At 40.5% G+C, this 20,638-nt stretch overlaps 1 protein-coding gene across 1 annotated transcript in view; it reads right to left on the bottom strand.

Moving 5' to 3' along the window:
- Nucleotides 1-20,221, bottom strand: part of nnt (nicotinamide nucleotide transhydrogenase) — a 39,770-nt gene extending 19,549 nt beyond the window's left edge. The window contains exons 1-12 of the mRNA XM_060890489.1: nt 20,131-20,221; nt 18,740-18,921; nt 12,373-12,602; nt 11,626-11,843; nt 10,836-10,923; nt 10,668-10,756; nt 7,779-7,966; nt 5,896-6,029; nt 5,473-5,664; nt 4,987-5,140; nt 3,594-3,755; nt 1,325-1,435 (exon numbers count right to left, since the gene is read on the bottom strand). Of these exons, the coding sequence (XP_060746472.1) occupies nt 1,325-1,435; nt 3,594-3,755; nt 4,987-5,140; nt 5,473-5,664; nt 5,896-6,029; nt 7,779-7,966; nt 10,668-10,756; nt 10,836-10,923; nt 11,626-11,843; nt 12,373-12,602; nt 18,740-18,878 (1,705 nt within the window). The 5' untranslated portion in view covers nt 18,879-18,921; nt 20,131-20,221. The remainder of the gene's footprint in view (nt 1-1,324; nt 1,436-3,593; nt 3,756-4,986; nt 5,141-5,472; nt 5,665-5,895; nt 6,030-7,778; nt 7,967-10,667; nt 10,757-10,835; nt 10,924-11,625; nt 11,844-12,372; nt 12,603-18,739; nt 18,922-20,130) is intronic.
- Between the last annotated feature and the right edge of the window lie 417 nt (nt 20,222-20,638).

The raw sequence follows: 20,638 nt of genomic DNA, 5'->3' as shown, positions 1-20,638 counted from the left end.
ATCCTACAAACATTCAGTGAATTGCTCTTGACAAATTGTGCTAAGGAGAATCTTGGTCAGACAGGCAGACAACCCAAAACCCAGAACACCTCCACCGTAAAAAGAGTTAGAGCTTTTAGTTTACTGAAAACTACTTGAATTGATGGAATCTTAAGTATAGGATCCTTCTAAACTTCTACTAGTGAAGACACATGTAATGACTGAGACAGCCGTCCTTACGTTCAGCGTACGTCAATTCGAAGTGGGCTGAATGTGCATTGTGATGATATCTTGGTCCAAATCCATGAAAAAGCCTCTCTAAATACTGAGGAATTTGCTTGATTTTGCTGTAAATTCTGAGAAATCCTGGAAGGATGGGATACTCGTTCATCATGCTATGATTTGGGATCTACTAATTCTAATCTAGGGCGCTATTTAGGTCCGACAGCAAGTGAATCTGGACGCAGCAAAGTCTGATTATAACCTCGCCGCTGATTTTTTCCAAATAGCAATTAAAATGCATTTCTGTATTGACTTCTTTAATTCACACATTCATCTGTCACCTTATCATGATAATGTGATTCGTACAGGATTAGATTTACATGGGGATGTAGGGTAATGTGGTTATTACAGTTAATGCCGGAGCGTCTCTGAGATTTTAATGCAGTCTGAATCTGCTGTCAGTTTCATTAGTTCAGGCACACAAAGATTTTGCCTTTTATAGATGATTTTTAGGAAGACATTTCAGCAAGAGGTGACGCTTTAAACGACTCGGTGGGATGTGCTAGATCAGTGGTTAAGGTGTTGGACTGATCAGAAGGGTATGTGCCACTGCTGAGATGAATGTAAGTCACTCTTTATAAGAGCGTTTGCCAAATAGCCGTAATGTAAATTAGAGTTGATTTCGTCAGGTCACGTGACCATCTGACCTAATCCATGATGGTGTTCAGGAAACAAATCAGGTATTTTTTATAATGTTTTGTATAAAGATATATAGATGGATGTTAGGAGAATGTATAATAAATATTTCCTTTCATTTTCACAACTGATTCTTGTGTTTTGTTTTGTTTTAAACTCAATATAATAAAAGTTAAAAAGAGAAGTTCCTGTTGTTGGCACAGTTAGGTTCCTGAATCAGGGTCTTCCTTCCTCCTCAGGCAACATGAAAACCCCTCCCGCTAAAAGTCTTGCTCTGTTATTTTCAAGGCTCAAAATCTGTGTGGTTGGCGAGGTGTCAATAAATTGGGAGCTTTATAAATAAACTTGGATAATTAAAACCCCTTCTATAAACAGTATGCATTTTCTAAGCACAGGATCAACAGTGTGTGGGGTGTTTTGGTCTTACCAGCGATGTTGACTGAGGAGATGAAGGCAGCGAGTACGGCCAGGGTTTCTGCCGTGTTGTTCGGGAGGTATCCTCCACCCATCAGCGAGAGCCCACCGACAGCAGTCAGACCTACGCACACACAGAGACACACACACACGATCAAAGAGATTGTAGAGGAAGGAAACAGGACAGCAGCGAGGGAAAATTACGACCCCTTGAGGGGTCAAATAAAACGTGTATCGGATTTGATACATTTTAAAAGTGAATCTGCCTTTTTTTTTTTTTTTTTTTTTAAAAACATTACGGTCCGTGACTTAAGAATGAACCATGTTCAAAACAAGTTAACAACCTTAAACAACCCAAGTGATCGAGTTGGCATGCCTCCTGGGGCTGGACTGTTGATAAGCATCACCTCTCTAATCGTTTTCGAATGCTTCTGTGGTTGGAGGGACTGCTGACTGACCAAAAACCCTAAAGTGGCCTTTAGGTGGTCAGGGGGTCTCTTGAGTCAATGAAGTGTGCAATGGTTGTTGAGCATTTCCTCTCACTTTGTAATTCCAGAGAAACAATTGATCGCAGGCCGGCACACGGAACCCGTACGCACGCTACCTCCATGCTGCAGGAAACGCTGCAGACGAACTGTAAACCTACACAGGCACGCATCCACATTCATACACACACGCCTCTGGACATCTGTAATAAAACCTTTGATGAAAGGAAAACGTATTCGAGGACAAACGCCGGGGGGAGAAGGCTTGTGGAACATTAAAAAATAGATTTGAAACTGAAGCTCACATGAAGCACTCAACGCCTGGATGAAGTTTCCTTCACAAACATCTACGAGGCATCATTAGTTACGACAACATGGCGACTCTACAAGCAGCCAAAAAAACGGTGGAGCCAATGAATACCCCGCTGCTTCACGGTCGTGTAGCTTCACACAGCTCGGAGACTCATCCAGACGCGTTCATGAGACGTTCCAACAGGTCATTTTGAGGGCCCGAGACACTGGGTCATCCTGATTTCACCAGTGTCAGGTAGATTAAAGAGTCTGGAAAACAAAAAGCCTTATTCTGATCAAATGGAACACTGCCATTCATCCCACGGCATGTCGCCTTGACAGAAATTCCACACAGGTGTCCTAACGTCTCATTCTCAAACGACTATTGCTTTGGGAGCGTGCCATTTTCCCGGTATACAGAGAAGAATAACTAGAGAGATCAAGACGTGTCAAGGAGAACACCGCCACAGAAAAGGGGTGGGGGTGGGGGGGGGAGCGTGTTGTGGAAAGGTAATAAGCGATTTCACAGGAGCTGTGCAGTGGGGCGAGAGAACTAATTGCATCAGTGGATGCCCGCGTGGTCTCATTCAGCAGTTTACAGCTCACAGGCTCTTTAATGTGGGCCACCAAGGACTCGTTAAAAGAATGAAACGTTTCCGAGTCCGTCAGCTAGCCAAGAGAAACAATGCAAAAGCTTAACGAAGCGTCCTGGCTGCGGGAGACATCCTCCACCGTGTAATCACGTCTACTCTGGCTTCTGCTCGCTCCACTTAAAGCTTAATGTCATGATTCAGCTAAAAATGTCAGCATATATTTATCCTTAGACCGAACAAATTCGATCACTTCTTTACTTACGGTCCTGGTTAAATACGGCATGGATGCCATAACCTAGATGACCAGATGCTGTGCTTCCTGAGTTACTGCACGCATATTTGAGCTGAGGCTGACGGGCAGCTGCTCCGATGGTGATTGAGGACGTGGCGACGGTGTATAAAGGCAGAATTCTATCCTCTTTTTACTTTTGTTTGTTTTAAGATGGTAAAACCTGTCTCTGAAAACCATGCAGATATTCCACACTCCTTCAAATGAACAAACCATTTACTCTCAACAAAGCCATTTTTGTGTGTCTTCCTGTAAACTGCTGCCTCTTCCAGCCTCAAACGTGGTTCATTGTTGCTTCATGGCTAACAAGTCGCTCCCTGTAGAAGAAGTCCCACTCCCTGATACCTTGCAGTCTACAGGCAATTTAACTGGACTGATTCATTGACAAACTAATATATTTAAGTGAGAATTTAATATTGATCATTAATCATTTCATTAGTGCTATTAATATTTAATGATGTTAAAATATTTAAGTGAGATTTACGCATTAATTTCAAACTATACGGTCATAAGAGACTAAAAGCTCTGAAACACTAATTTTGATTTCCAGGAGTGTCTGCGTATGTGTGTGTGTGTGTGTGTGTGTGTGTGTGTGTGTGTGTGTGTGTGTCTGGTGACCCTCACCAGAGATGGCGTTTGTCACAGACATGAGAGGAGAATGCAGGGCAGGCGTAACCCCCCATACAGTATGATATCCCACAATTCCTGCCAGTCCAAAGGTAGTCACGATCTGAGTGAAAGCAGCATTGGGTGCGCAGAGTCCAAGTCCCATCAGTGTAGTAAGACCTAAAAACAAACACATACACAAAAAGTGCATTAATATTACTCTTACACCATTCCGATAATTCTAAAAGACTCAAATACCCAGATATTTTTTCCATATTATTAACATAAACTAAAATTGAAAACTAAAGAGAAGAGCATCTCTGCATCATTAATAAGAATATAAAGACACAGGCATATTCAGACAATCCTGCAGGCATTAAACTCTAGCTGGCTAATTAAAACTAATGCAGATTAGACACAGGTGGACACAAGCTGCCAGTTTCTCGTTCATTCATTACGAGCTCATCCTCCCATCATTGGCATGACGGCTTGAGGTTGCTCTTCAAGCTGTTGTGGCTTAGCAACTCAAATGGTATAAAACTTAACCCAAATATCTCATTTTTAACAATTTTTTTTAAATCCATAATTATGATGCTCCAAAAAAAAAAAGCTCCGACTCGTGCACCACCCACATGGCAGGATCCTGATGAGCCACAGCAGGCGGAAGCAGGACGTGTGAACGAGCTTCCCTACGGCACTCAGAGAGGGTGGCTTTGTGGGGCTTTTGCATACCTACCCCTCTTTTATTATCCCCAGTTTCCTGGCATTTAGGAGGGAACAGAGGGGTTAAGCAGGACCGTGTGTGTCTGTCTGTTTCTGAGACCGAGAAAGACAAAGGAGCTTGTTAATTAAATGTCAAATTCTAATTCCTGAACCCAGCTCTGTCCTGATAGCAAGCTGATTGCACGAACCATGAAAGAGCAGGAAGATGAAGTTGCCTATTTCTTTATCAGCCGGCTGTCGTGGGTCGTCTGAGTGAGGAAGTGTATGCTTTTATACGAGGTCAGATACTAGCTCTCCTCACACAAGCGAGGCTTGCCTGTCTGCAACCAATAGAATTCATTTGCTTGGATTTTAGGGGTTATCGCATCCTGAGTGCCAATAAGAAGGAATAGAAGTTACTCAGCAGCACATAGAAGCGACTGGAACAATAAATAAATAAATAAATAAATAAATAGAAAGAAATTAAATTTAAAAAAAAAAAAAAAAAAAAAAAAAAAAAAAAGTAGTAGTTGGGGGCAAAGAAAGAAAATGAGAAATAATCTGGGAGATAATTTTTTTTGTCAGAGAAAAGTCTAGAGTTAGAGGGAAAAAAACTTCTTAACTCCAAGACCACCCTGGCAGCTGGCTAAATGAAAGAGGAGAAGGAAAGAGAGATGGAGGGAGAGGCCGATGTGCTCTTGTGCTTTACCTCCAGTGTAGACGCCGGCGGTGGTGAGCGTGGTTGTAAAGGGCGAGACGGCTGCAGCCTTCTCTTTCTCCAGCTCCTGCACGCTTTTGACTTTGGGAGGTGCAGCCACGGGGATGTTGTTGGGCTGCGGTGCAGGGAAAAGTGATTTTCCATTCTGCAGACAGACAAAGACAGAGAGAGTTTAAAAAGGAACTGCAGCCTACTTACCTTGACTGAACTGAACGTTTATACGATCCAAACAAATACATCTGCCCTATCATGAGCGCTTTCACAACTATTCATCTGATTCCAAATAAGAATCGGAGTAAAATTAATTATTTGGTTAGATGTGGGTCGATGAGGCCGTTTGAGCTCGGTTGGAACCGGGCCGGATTTACCTCGCTCAGTCGTTCTCAGATCAGAGCGTGAACACACCGGGGTTCTGTTCAAACAGACTAAACACTACACGTGTGAAAGCACTCTAAATGACCGACAGCTTGCATGTACCTGCATAACGACTGTACCCCGGATGACGTGGTCCATGGTTCCGTAGTCGAAGACGTCCTTCACCTCGAAGTTGAAGTTCTCCTTGTCTGGGCTGATTGCACGGATGAGCTTGGTGATGTTGTTGGAGTACAAGGTACTAGACTGAGTTGGAAGGCGACTTGGAAGATCCGTGAAGCCAATATGGGTCACGCCCTGCAAAATACAAACAAATCCCAATTTCAAAACACTTTCCAAACAATGCGAAGCGCTACATACATTTTCTTTGATTAGAAAAATAATCAAAATATCAAAAGTCGTACTAATTTCCTTAAATTCCATTTAAATATCGATCTGAATACCGATCATCCTGATGCTGCACAAGTCAAGCGCTTCATGAACCTGAATATATGGCGTATCAATTATTCTGTCATTAAGCAGATTTACTTTGTGAACTGTTAGCTGTCCAGGGACCGTGGTCTCGATGTTGCCGCCTGCCTCGGCAGCCAGATCCACCACCACAGAGCCGTCCTTCATGGTCTCAACCATCTCCTTTTTGATGAGCACCGGAGCCTTACGACCTGAACATGCGACACACACACACAAAATCAACATGGATTACATACTTGTATAAAACTCGGACCAATTATAAAACAAAAACATTTTTATATCCACAGGGTGGCTGTAAGTGTGAAGTGTCCCTGTAAGACTAAAAAGCTTTTTCAGACCAGTCATCAACCTAAAGCATAGTTGTTAATGTATGTTGTGATGTTAGTTGTTATGGCCACTATGGCTGCCTAGCAGTTAGAGGAAAGTTACAAGAGGAAAGCATAAACGAACATCGCTGTTATATTGCAATGTTTAAATGCGGTAAGCTATAATGAGGTCATAAGCGCAGAAGCAACCTTCAGTTGAGTGAAAATCCAAATGCAGATCATTTATGTCAACTGAATATTTATAAATTGAGCATCTTTTCTGCTGCTTTTTTCTGGTTAGATATACAAGGTTCTTTTTTTCTTCTTAAGACTGTATTGTATTAAAAAAATAAATAAATAAACATTAAAAAAATGCAAAAATCTGTGTGTATATGGTTCGGTTTGTAGTGTAAGCCTTCTCATGACATAACAAGGCCTGAGAGATCAGGAAGAAAGCTGCAAAAAACCGCCCAATTCTTTAAAGAGCCTAATCAAAAACATTAAACAAGCGTCTTTAATTTTAATATTAGGGCAAGTTCACAACAGGTTCAAGATGTTGGGAATTCATTTGCGCTCCAGATGAATGATCTTCCTCACAGCCATGTGGTTTAAAGAGACAGGAGGGGTTTATAGTGCACCATTTTACACTGATTACAGCCAGGATGATCAGTCAGGATGAGTCTGGGCATGTGGCACTCGTTCGTTCTTGGGTTCGTTTGCAAATGAAACAAATTTGGCTTAGAAACAAAAAGAAAAAATTTTTGCAAATTAAAAATCATTTTATTCCTGATGCCCCAATTGACTTTCATAGGCTTTGTATCTTAAACAACAAGTAAAGAGACTGATTTCATTTCAGGAGAGAATGAAGGGTTTGAGCTCTTTTTATAGTAAAAAAAAAAAGTTTCTCCAGGTCATCTGAAAGAAAAAAGAAATCTCAAATCCCACTGAAAACACAAAGGAGTCAATTACATGATGATAATATATTCATATAGTGTTATGAGCTGCTTACTGAGCCGTTAGAGAAGAGCACCATAAAAAAATGTGCTCATTCATTTTCAGTGACTGTTAAAAACCTGTCTAGGTTCGTTATCTGCCAAATCATTCGAAAATAAAAATCTGTGGCAATGAGGTGGAACTGCTACTGCTGAAGGTTGACATGTGATACAAAGCATTTGCTGTTTGCGTTCATGGATTCAACAGCAATCTGGTGTGAGGGTGCAATAAGAAAAAAGCAAAAAGAAACTGAAAATATGAACAAACATTAGAGAACGGAGCACAAGGTAAACCCTGGTCAACAGTTGTGATAAATTAAGTCATTCCAGGTTCATAACAAAAGAAAAACTGCAACAAAAGGGAGGCCAAAACTCAGAGAGAGAGCGAGAGCGAGCAATATTTCCAAATGTAATAATCCAATGTATGGACAATAAAAGCTGAAAAATACACAAAAAAAAAAATCCTAAAAGCAGATTTAAGTTCTCACCGCCTTCTAATAAGTGGAAAGTCTGTATTTCCTTAATTATTGTGTACGTGGCTGCCACGAATACTTGTTGAACATCACTATAAAACTCACAAAGATCTTAATGGTGTGAAGAACAGTATGACCTGTAGCTTTATGAGGCAGGTGTGTGCGCTTACCCGGGATAAGTGCGGTACTGATGAGGATATCGACGTCCAAACACTGTTTGGCAAACAGCTTCATCTCAGCCTCGATGAACTCCTTGGACATCTCTTTAGCATAGCCACCCTGGCCTTCTCCAGACTCCTTTATGTCCACCTCCAGCGGCTCGGCTCCCAACGACTTAAACTGCTCCAAGGCTGCAGCTCTACAGGTGCGTGTGTGTTTAGGAAAGGTCAGCCATCACTAAAACTCCCATTAACCACTGGGTACAATTTGTCAAACAATTTGTAAGCCAAGATTGAAGCATCACTCTTTCTAAACACTCGGGTGAAGAGGAGAGAAGAGAAACAACGTTTCTACACAGGCAGGACAGCACCGCCATCTAGTGTCAAAGCAAAGAAGGTTCAGCTGATTCTAAATTCGAGGGGGTAACACGTTTGGTAGACTAAATTTCAAATCCAAATCCAGGCAGTTTAGCAGGCATGATGAATTTGTTCGTGACTCATTTGATCTAAATGAGGTCCAACATCAACAGGATTCCCATTAAATCATTAAAAACATAATTTTGTTCTAATCGTAAGTCACTTAGGAGATTTACAGGAAGTCCCTAGAGCAGAGGTATTCAACTAAAATTTAAAGAGGTCCAGTAAGAGAAAATTTCTTGAAGCAAAGGTCATAATGTCTAACCTAGTAGTTGTATCAACATCTGCAAGCAATCAATACCTGACTGTCAAATAAAATAAATTCAGTACAATTCAAACCTTTTGACAATATTTATTGTCACGTAACATAGAACTGAACATATGTATGATTGTAGATATGTATAACGTTCTCTCATTAAATAAATAAAAGTAGGGCTACATTTCAAAATAAGAGAAAATAAATAAAATGTGAAATTTGTGTACGTTTAAATAAAGTGCTTAACTTTCCCCTTTATATCTCAGTGAGAGAACTGAGCTCTAGTTTGGCAGGATTTTAAACCTGGGCTTGAATGGAGTCAGGGCCGCTCTCATACACATGTGGAGGTGCTCATTAGTGACCCTGGAGCCATATTTAGATTTGATTATGTTCATTGTAGAGAAAACTGCCTCGCAGTTATACTGTATGTAGAGCCAAACGTAGTCAGGATGTATAGGGCTACTTTCCTCAGACCTGGGAAAGCTGTCTCAGGGACGCTGTCTTCAGATTTGAGTGGATATGTTTGTTCAAAACCTGTATGTTTTGTCTCATAATGGCGTTTCACATTGCCACTTTTAATATGAGACACACTGGTTTATTGTGAAGTGGGAAGTGTGAACAGAAATGAGTCTCCGTTTCACTCGACTGGTTCTCTCCCTTTCTCCTTTTAACTCGTCTGCAGGGCTGTCAAGTGTCACGCATTAACGTGACAGTCACGCATTTGGGTCTTTTGTCACTTGTAGAGAGACAAGACAAAATCACTTTTGTCATTGTATTTCTCACGCAGAAAAACTTTTTGACTATTTATCATATATTTAATAAGCCGCACCGCTGTCTCTATGGAACCGGGCAGGAACCAAGCGCCTGGAGTTCTTAGTCGAGCCAATCAAGAAAGGCTACACAATAGCCAATCAGAAAATAGCACTATCTGGGTAAGATTTAACGCAACAACCACTGAAAAAAAACATTCATTAGAGAGGGTATTTTCGATGGTCGGTTTGAACAAAACCTCAACAAGAAACAGTTTGTCTCTGGGCGGGACATTGTCCTCAATCATGACCCTAAAAATGGCTGGGCTTGAGCCGAACTGTTTTAAATGGGAGCAACATTACAAACAATAAAGGAGTCCAAAAAGGCAACAAACACTCACAATAAACACCACCAGTCATAATCTCTCTCACTCACACACACACACATACATACATACATACAAATTAATAAATGGAAATTGAACAAATACTTTGTACTTGGTTAAATAATTGTGGTCAGTGATCCTTACCAAACACAACAACACCCCCCCATTGTTTTTATTTTATTTTATTTTTTTATTATTTTTTTTTATTTTTTTTGGGGGGGGGGGGGGGTCATGCCTGCCTGTCTTCAAAACTTGAGAGCCCTGCGTCTGCTTCTCTCCCTTTCTCCGTCTCACTCGTCTGCTTCTCTCCCTTTCTCCGTCTCACTCGTCTGCTTCTCTCCCTTTGTTTTCTACGTGTATCACTATCTTTCTTTCATGTGTAACTTTAATTCTCTCTCAACTGTCTTGCACTGTTGAGTCGCAGTGTTTACTTCAGGAATGCACAGATTTGATTGGTCTGTGCGTTTCCACTACCTTTACCGTAAAGACTGCAAAAGTTGTGCCGGTTAAAATAGAAGCGATTTGTCAAGTTTTAAATCATAACCTTTTCTTTTGGCTGTAGGTCCGGACCCGGACCGCGGTCCGCCTGTCAGTGACCTATGCCCTAGAGGATCATGCAATTGAGCTTTTCACATAAGGGACACAGCACTGCAGCACATTAAAAACACGAGTGCGTTTGCCAACGCAGTAGAAGCAAGGAACCGGAAACGATACCATTAGAAGATTCATGACTTTAACCCTTGCTAGTGTTTTGAAAGATCCAGTTAAAGAGCATCCGTATAGATCTGAGCAGGTTATTAGATAATAATGGCTAGTTTGTCTCTTCACCTACAACTGAACTTTACCAATTGTGCTACCAGATCAAATCCACAAAAGTTACTTAATGATGCTCAGCCAAGCCACTGTATCTGACAGACTTCTATCTTATCATAAGCCTCTAAGGCCTCTAACTTAAAGACGCAGCTAATTAAGCCTTGGCTTTCCTCCCGTATTGCTCAGACTGATCGAATGTGACACTAACATCACTGAGCTGCACTAAACCAAGAGTAACACAAGTCATACACTATGCACTCAGCAGCCCTTGCATTAGTACCTTGTGTCAAAGCCTCTGACGATGGCACCCATGGCTCGGGCAGTTCCTGCAGCAGCCAGTCCGGCTACGCCCCCTCCAATGATGAGCACCTTACAGTCAAAATAACAGGAAATTAAATACCAGTAAAGAAGAATGCACAAAGACGCCAGAGGCACAGGATTGTCTTACTTTAGCAGGGGGAACTTTTCCTGCAGCTGTGATCTGTCCGGTGAAGAAACGGCCAAAGTTGTTCGCTGCCAGGACCACGGCTTTATATCTGCCGAAATAAACAGATTACACTGAACACAAAAACTCTGAAGATGGAAATGAACCTATGTAGAATAAACAGCTTGCTGTATACCACTGGATTCAGCCAAATCTACGACAGCACGAACACACAAATCACACCTATGTATTCATTTGCTGATTCTAAGATGTTTTCATTTCTATAGTAACAGTTAAACGTATGTATATTTAGAGGACTTTAGGAATACACCGATTTTTTTCTAACACTAGGGGATGTGATGTTATTTGTAAGAAAATTAACTTCAGGTTGGTAACAGTAACTCCACTTCCTTATACCACAATGGTGATTATTGTCTGCTCAATCTTTCTTACAATCTTTATGAATATGTGCGCAGGCACGCAAGCTAGTCGAGCCCTGGTGGTAATGAAAGTTACCAGATTCAACATTTTCCCAGATCTCTGATCTATTGTTTGTCTGTGGACTTGAGGTAAAGCAGCTGTTTGACTTTGGGGAGAACAATTTGTGTCAGCTAAAAGGAAAGTGGACTTGAAAACTAACCTTCAAAATGTCAGGATGGATTAAAGCTTTGTGTTACAGCAATAATTGGTACAGAACAGCGCACCGACACTTTAGAGCGATGCAGGGCATGAAGTAATGTCTCAGAGGCTCGATCCATTATTCACAACTTTCCATGCAGCAAGAGAGGCCCAGAGACGGCTCTAAAGAACTCACCCAGCAATGTTGGCCATGGAGCTGAGGGCATCATAACCTTGAGCGATGGTGACACGGGGCACCTGGTCCATAGCCAACACTGTGGCCTTGCGCTTAGACAAACGATCCATCAGCTCCGTGTTCTGAGCCGGGTAGATAAAGCTCACCAGCGTGGCACCTTCCTTCATCAGGTCTGTCTCATGTACACCCAGAGCTGGGTTCAGCATGGGGGCACGAACCTGTGATGGGGCAGGGGGGGATATGGGGGTTGTCGGGGTTAACTTAGAAGCAGCTTTTAAATTAAATGACAAATAAATTTTTTGCCAATTGGCTGAAAAGTATAGGGGGCTAATTATATTGAGCAAAACAAGCAATCCAGCAGGTGCAGGCTAACATAATGAAGCCAAACCATGCAGGCAAAAACTGATCCAACAGTGTAAGTCCCTCCACAGAGCATGTGATGTTATTAACATTAGGCACTTTGAGACTCTCGCGGCTCATCATCAGTGGGTTTAGCGATTTATTAAATTTCTGTCTTATTTTTGATCAAACAAACACTGTTGGATATATGATAGGACAAGTTCTGACCAATGAAATAATGTCTGCCGAGGCTCATCCAACACTGTGCACTGTATCTGAAAGGTCAAATAAGTTGTATAACAAGGTCCCTTGAGTATAGCACTACGGAGTACTTTACTCATAAGTAGCCTGAGAACAAGCTTATGGAGTCTAGCCATTCTACCCCACATCTACACTTAAACCACTCACCTTAACCACAATGTCAGAGGACAGCACATCTTTTACTCCCTTGACGGTGGCTCCGGCTTTGGAGTACAGCTCATCAGGGAACTTGGCAGACTCTCCGGCACCAGACTCGACCACTACGTTGAAGCCCTGCTTGACGAGAGCATCCACCCCTGCGGGTGAGATTGCCACCCGGAGCTCATTCTCAAAGATCTCCTTAGGAACGCCGACTGTCAGCTGTTTGTAAGGAATCCCTGTGGAAACACAAAAAAAATGAAGAGGCCTCATTTTGTTATTATGCCTCAAACCTGTGGAACTGGATACCACTTTAATAAAGGAGCAGAAGGTGGTGATTTGTGCATGTAAGGGTATTCAGGCATGTAGGGCAAGGAAGTCTGCGCAGGAACCAGCTTCCTTTCCACATTGCTCAAGAAAAGAACCCACAACCTGGACATAAAGGAAAGCCTGACAGTGTTTTAAATTGAAATTTCCTACAGCATCATATAAATACACCTAAAAAAAGGCCAATGAACACAAAGCAGCTCTGCCCCATTTCCTACAGACATTTAGAGCAGGAGCTCTGAAGCTTTCTGCAGTCTGGACCTCCATCCTCATACATCACAGGCTCATTAATTAAACATACAATAATATTTATTTGCTATTTACTGGGGGGGGGGGGGGGTGTTACAGAAAGAATTCAGTAGGAACAAATCCACTTGTTTGTGCATTAGTGTGGTTTAGATTCAACTCATTCATTCACATTAAATGTGCTGTAAAGAGATCAATATATATATACAAATATAATAACTTTTGGAAAAATGGGTTGAGGTTTCCAGCACTAACAAAATAAATAAAAACACCCTGCATTGGCCATGGCTATGCCAGGCATTCAGAACCAGTGATTAGCATATTTATGCATCCTTTTACTGTAGATTTTTATAAGCTTTTATAGATTATACATCTATATATATTAAAGAAGGAGGTTAAAAAGTAATGATGCATAAACAGCTGATCGGGTTTCCACTGGTCCAAAGACGTATGCGCGCGCGCGTGTGTGTGTGTGTGTGTGTGTGTGTGTGTGTGTGTGTGTGTGTGTGTGTGTCTGGTGATTTGTTCCCTGGGACAGGCCGTGTGTAAGATAAGTGGTCGGGATAAGTAGAAAATGGAGGGATGGGATGAAATGAAACAAATTATTAATTGTGAATATTCCACCCTTTTTTTCTGACGCTATTTAATTCGAGATCAGTGCCAATTCTGCAGCATAAAACAGAGCATCACTATTCCTCTATTATTCACTCTGCCCAGCGAGCATAGAGACGTTGTGCTGTACGACTCACCTTTCCTACACCGGTCCTCCTTTTTCTTTTCCTACTGTAATGTTCAGAGTAAATCTAACATTCAATAAAATAAATATGCTTACAACAATATACTAAATATTACATTTCTGGGCCCGTATTCATAAAGATTCTAAGAATGATCTCAGAGAGCTCCTAATTTAGCTCAAAAATTTCTAATTTCTATTTCTATTCAGGACCGACCTCAGAGCAACTGAGCAAGGAAAGTACAAGAGCTTTTATCTTAGAGAGGAGGCGGAGCTTAAGCTCGTTAAAAGCTATGACGCATTCTTTTGAATTGGATGTCTAATTTTAAAAAAACGCTTTTAATATATGGTCTATTATAAACCTTTACTTTGTCTCTGTGTTCAGATATTAGAGGCTATAACGAGTAGGGATCATGTTTGTGACCGCTCATATATTTATGCTTACATCTGTATGTTATAAATCTAATAAATGTAATGTAAACGTCTCCGAAACAGCACAGGAATGTCATAGCGCCAAATTATAGCATTTCTGCCGCTATGGCATTTTGGCTCTGTGTCGGAGATGTTATGTCTTATGATTGGTCACAAAAATAATCCCTACACAATCTAATCTGTAGCATTTTATTAGCTCACTATCGTTACATTTCTTCTCCCTCTTCACCTTTCAGCCATTTTCTCCTCTGCTATAGAAACTCTTAAGGCTCTTAAAAGTCCTCCTCTTTACTCCTAACACTTTTGGACCTTAGGAGCTCTTTTAAGGGTTAAAATGTTTTATGAACAACTTTTATCATTACTAGATCTTCTCTTTAATTCTAAGGGGAAATGCCCACATTTCTAAGAATTGTATCACCATGAGAAACTCTTAACACTAAGAAATGTTATGAATATCGTCACTGTCAGACGGAATCCTCGTATCTCCAAAACCGTTACTTTTCAGGAAATTAAAAAAACGCCGTACCTTATCTGCAGTGCACAGGGTTTAGACCGCGTTGCTGTGGATTGTCTTGCGCTAAATTCCTGTCCTCAGACGAGCACCAGAACTAGCGGGGGTCAAGATTTTTGTTCTTTGAGCCCAGTGTTTTGGAGACATTTACCTCAGAAGACGTGTTGATTCTTTGCGACTCTTCTTGAGGAGAAATATGCCGCGAATCTCTCCCGCGGAGTGAGGAAGAGGTGGACAGTTGAAGTGTCCAATGGAGTTATGAGATTTGCGCTCAAGCCATTTTCAAGACTTTAGATTGGTTAATAACTTGTAAAAATAACAGACCCACGTGGGGACTGACCAATAGCATCGATATATGAAAAAATATGAAATTGACCAAATTTGGACATACGAGGTTTCCGCTCGACAGCGACGATATGAGCCCAGATAGTAAATAATTGACAAGTGAATAAATTTGTGTGGATTCATTTGAGTCACAGCTGCAGGTGTCGTCTCGCTCTAAACTCACCAATGAGACATGACGAGTTATGCACAAGAGACCAAAGCTCTGAGCTGATCACTTGACTGATAAACAAAAGATCAGAAAACCCCAGGTCACTCCTCTGGGTGGAGATGGCGTAGACTGGGAGGGTGGTCTGGTTGAGTGACAGGGCTTTGAAAGTTTTCTGATCTGTACCAATAGTAAAACATTTCATTGCATTACACCATGATCTTGGCTTTTATTGGAGCACTTTAATAAGTAAGAGATAAATCAGAAGATAAATACATGTCATTTTAAGGCCATAGGAAATCTGGGGGTGAGGGTGTTATATACCCGGCTTTTGAGTGTCCTTTAACTGCAAATGAAAATGAGTTTGTATTTTAGAGACAGAATTCCTCCTTCAGCACAGCACACTGTTTAAACAATCAAGCATTTTTAACTGTTAGTTACATTTAAATGGACGAGAGTCTTCAGTACAGAGAAGCTTGTGACTGTCATTTATCATTTTACTGAGAAATCAGAAATGTTATTGTAAAAGGGGGAGGGAGAGAGAGAGAGAGAGAGAGAGAGAGAGAGAGAGACTGGTGAGAAAGTGACTGCATATTGCTGCTGTAAGTGATGATGTAAATGTATCCTGCACTATTTCCTGTTTCATTTTTCCATCTGATGTTCAACTCATAACCATATATTTTAGTATAGAGCGTTAAATATGTGACCTGAATATGAAATGACATCTATTGATATTTTGCCGCTATGTCTTCTGCCTGTGGTGATAGCTGTGAGACACGACAGAAACCCCTAACTCCTTCTGGTGTACGAGAAACACCATGATAGCAGCCAGAGATCTTTACTATAAAAACAACAGCGTGAACAACTTTTCCTGTCAGAACTCTGAGCCCTAATTTGGTGCATGAGCAAAGACAAGTTTGATTTCATCAAGATTATTCGATTTCTCTTCAATTATATACACTTTTATAAAGCACTTTACAGAAATTGTAAACTATAAGAAAACTTCTACATATTGATTAGGCATCCTGACCAACTCCATCACTGTATGGTACAGAGGCTCCACTGTGTGTGAAGCCCTGCAAAGGCATCACTGGCACCCAACTACCTGCCAGTGAGCACCTTCACCACAGCAGATGTCTGCACAGAGCTCACATCATCATCAAGGACTCTTCACATCCCAGTCAAACTCTTTAAACTCCTTCCATCAAGGAGGAGATACAGGAACATATGCAGCAGTACCAGCAGGTTCAGGGACAGCTTCTTTCCATCCACCATCACTGAACTCTACACTACACCGTTAGAACACTGTTAAAAATACTGTATATAACTTCTGTACAATTATATATATATATATATATATATATATATATATATATATATATATATATATATATACACAATGTACATATTGTATTTTTTATACCCCTCATTCTCTACACATATCTCTTACATACATCTGCACTATTTTATTTATGTGTATCTATCTATCTATCTATCTATCTATCTATCTATCTATACACACCTTACTGTACATTCTGCCTAATATTTCACATTCATGTATGTACATATATATATATATGTTATATTTATTTATTAATATTTAGTGTACTTTATTCAGCTTGCACATTTATTTAATGCCATAACCTTAGTACCTTCTACTTGTTCCTTTACAACAGGGTCTGCGCACTGGTTACAGCCTTTATATTTATTCACTGTACATATGTTTACACATACACCTATTTTACATGCTGTACATGTGCTACAAATTTATCTGCACTTGTCTATTTGCACAATTGCTACTCTTTGCACTTCTGGTAGATCCCAAACTGCATTTGGTTGCTGTGTACCTTTACTATGCAATGACAAAGTTGTATCTATCTATCTATCTATCTATCTATCTATCTATCTATTATAAAGTTTTAAGGGTTGCATTTATAGGACTGAAAAAGCATGAGCATAGGCTCATCATTCTCTCCAATAAAGAAAATGATTCAAGTTCCCACGCAAAACATTTCACATTTCAGCTTAGACTCGCTCACGGATGACCCACACACCTGGAATAGAACAGCAGAGCTTGCTACACACCACAAGATGTCGCTGTTGCCAGAGATTCTCTATCTCAGAGCATTTCCCAGCACATGTTTAACACCAAATTCATTCATGCACACAATCAGAGAAGACAGGTCTGGAATCTAGTGACTGAATGTTCACGTGACTGCGACCATAACAGCTCATTCTGATCTCTGGGACTTTTGGATCATCTGTTTCATTTCAGGGACATAAACATAAGTTATCTTAGAAAACTCCATTATTAACATTTAGACATTTATGTATGATTATAAATTCCCATAAAGGGGGCATTGAACATTTCTCCCAAAGTTTCAGTTTAATCATCTTCAAGTTCGACTCACACTGTACATAAACAGCTTTACAAACTAGAATAAACATCAGAATAAAATACAAACTCTAAAATCAAATTGGAACATACTGCACCACCTTCTAAATTTAGATCACACCCCTCTACCCCAGTCTGATAATGGCATGGAGCAACAGCGATCCAGCGATCACTGTGTCCTTTTATTTATGTTAACAGTAACAGAGAGCATCTGAAACCACTTGATGGAGGAGAGAAATGCAAACATAATGCAAATTATATTGAATACAGCTAATTACGCGTCTTTCTGATGCCTATTACACCTAATGCCATTTTTATACAGTGATTTTATCTATGCAAGTCTCCAGTCGCTGTAATGGATCAAGTCTACAGTCTCTCTTCCTGCTAATAGTTGCCATAGTGATAAAGTTTCAGTTTCCTTACACTGAGTCACTCCATGTTTGCATAAAGTTGCATAAACATTTCCCAACTTTGTCACATCACTGGATGCACCCACATCTACTCGCCAATGCACACTGTCGCTCCCACTAAAAATGAAAGATTTTGGTCGCTTTGTCACTGCCAGTCGCCATACGTCTGCACGTATACATAACGGCTTGTTTTGTGTCCTGACCCGCAGAACGAGGCTTTGTGTGTTTGTTTTGGAAGCAGGAATCATTCCAGTGAAAGCTCTGCCTACTGTCTTTAAATGATTATCAGAAACTAAGAGCAAAGCACACTGTTGCTATCGCATGTGTCTCAATCTCACACACACACTGGCATCACGCATAAGCTCACACGTGACCCTGGCTTCAAACTAGAATGACACGTTACCAGAAATAACCATTCTCAGCTGTCATTACTATTCCTGCTCTGCTGGAAGAACACCAGCCATTAATAGCAGACACACACAGTGGCAGTCCAAGTGCACAGGACTGCTCATTCATTCGGTGCCAGAGACCACGTCACTGCAAGCAGGTAACAGCAGCAGAAAAAGTACAGAGTGACACAGGACATAGTGACCTTCACAAGGTTGTATAGTTAGTGCCGATTGAGAGTAGAAGACAACACACACACCACACACACCCCGAGGAGAGCGCACAGGGATTTAGACGACCTAAGTTACATAAAGAGGTTTAACTTCCTTAAACAGAAGTCATTCACTTCACGCACACTTTGAGCAACAGAGTCTAAATCAGCTTATATTACACAAATTAGACAAGCTGTGCAACTTGTTGAAAAACTAAAGAGGTTTTTTCTTACCTAGGCTAGCAGAGCGAGCCAAAGCCTGGTGAGTCCTGAAGAAGCGCACACATGGTACTTTTGCGGTTCGGACAGAGGCCAGTCGAGTGAAGAGAGGGCTGGAGCAGCTGGTGGCAACCACACGCAGTACACACGCCATCGGAGACACGAGGAGGAGCTGGGCAGCCGGTTCAACCCTCCTCCTGCACACAAACACAGAGTGAACAGAGTGAAATCAGCCCCAATGACCTATCCCAGCATGCCTTGCACACTCCCACCAACCCCAGCTCAGCACAACCACCACGGGATCACACATTCATAAAATGTACACGAAGACGTGTCTGCATAACCATATGCCCTTGAACAAGGCATAGAGAAAGTTTGCTGCCAAGCTAAAAGGCTGGATAAAGCAACAGACCGAACACCACAAATAAATAAATAAAAACAAACATAAATAAATAGATAAATAAATAAATGGCTCACAAGTGCAACCTCAAGGCCACACATGAACGCTCAGATGTGTCATGATATCAGTGTATAATGTCCAGAGATCAGAACCAGGTTTCCAGAGACTCAGCAATCAGTTCAAGGTTCTTCAAATCAACTCTTGGGAAAAATTTTAGGAACTTTTGTCCCCTTCCATATGATTTCTTTCTATTTCCAGGTCTGTGTCGTTCAGTTGTTTTTTTTTTTTTTTCAAGAATTACAGAATACGGCCTTTATTTTTTTCCATTGCCTTAAAATCGCAGTGGTATTGAAATAATCACAAGGTTATTTTCATGATGAAAATTAAATTCAAATAAAATAAAAAAGACTACATTTAACCCTGAAGGGTTGGGAAAACTTTGTAAGTGTAGGACACAAAACACGAGTAATAAAATTCTTAAATAATAATTCTGAGTTGTTTATCAATGACACCAGGATGAAACTAAAATGAACAAGTGCTCAATGAGTTTTGTACTTTAGTTTCACTGTTTATTTCAAGGCAGCTGACAAAAACACCACAGCGCTTTGTTTTGACCTTGACCAATTGAACACATTTAAACTAAACGCCTAAAATAAAACAACTCGATGGTATTTAAAAGGATGTAAATCACGTTGACCTGAATGTGCTGATTAGTTTAATATAATGTTAGAAGTGTGGTGTGATTTGATTGTACTGTGCAGAGGCGGGTGAAATAAACACACACACACACAGTTACACACAACAACCGCCGACTGAACTGCACACTAGCTTTGCTAAGCTGCTAACTCAAAAACACACATTCTAACATTCATTTGTTTTGTTTACCTAAAAATCAATTAGAAAACTATTTTGTTGCACTCGGTTAAATTCCAGAGCGCTATTACAAGCAAGGTGCAAAACAGAACCAGCGGTGTTTGGTTAAAGGACGCCGGTATAAAGGACTAACCTTTACTGCAGAATACAGAGCGGTGAAGCCACAACTGCTAGCCGGAAGTGGAAAAAAAAACAGCTTCCCTTTTCGCTTCTTTTTGGCGAATCAGAATTAGAATAAGGTTTATTCACCAAGTTTGCGCAGATAAATAAGGTATTTGTTGTGGTTTTTAAGGTGCTCTTGGTACACATACATACATATATATACATACATATATATATATGTATGTATGTATATATATGTATGTAGTATATATATATGTATATGTACACATGTATGTATACTATACATACATACTACATACATATACATACATGTATACTGTACATACATACATACATACATACAGTGGTGTGAAGAAGTGTTTGCCCCCTTCCTGATTTTTTTTTGCACGTTTGTCACACTTTATTGTTTCAGATCATCAAACAAATTTAAATATTAGTAAACAATAACACAAGTAAACACAGTTTTTACATAAAGGTTTTTATTATTAAGGGAAAACAAAATCCAAACCCACATGGCC

This window comes from Tachysurus vachellii, chromosome 17 (assembly GCF_030014155.1).
Source record: "Tachysurus vachellii isolate PV-2020 chromosome 17, HZAU_Pvac_v1, whole genome shotgun sequence".
In the NCBI taxonomy this organism is placed as follows: Eukaryota; Metazoa; Chordata; class Actinopteri; order Siluriformes; family Bagridae; genus Tachysurus; species Tachysurus vachellii.
The sequence above is the reverse complement of the archived record's forward strand: the minus strand, read 5'-3'. Positions and strand labels throughout refer to the sequence as shown.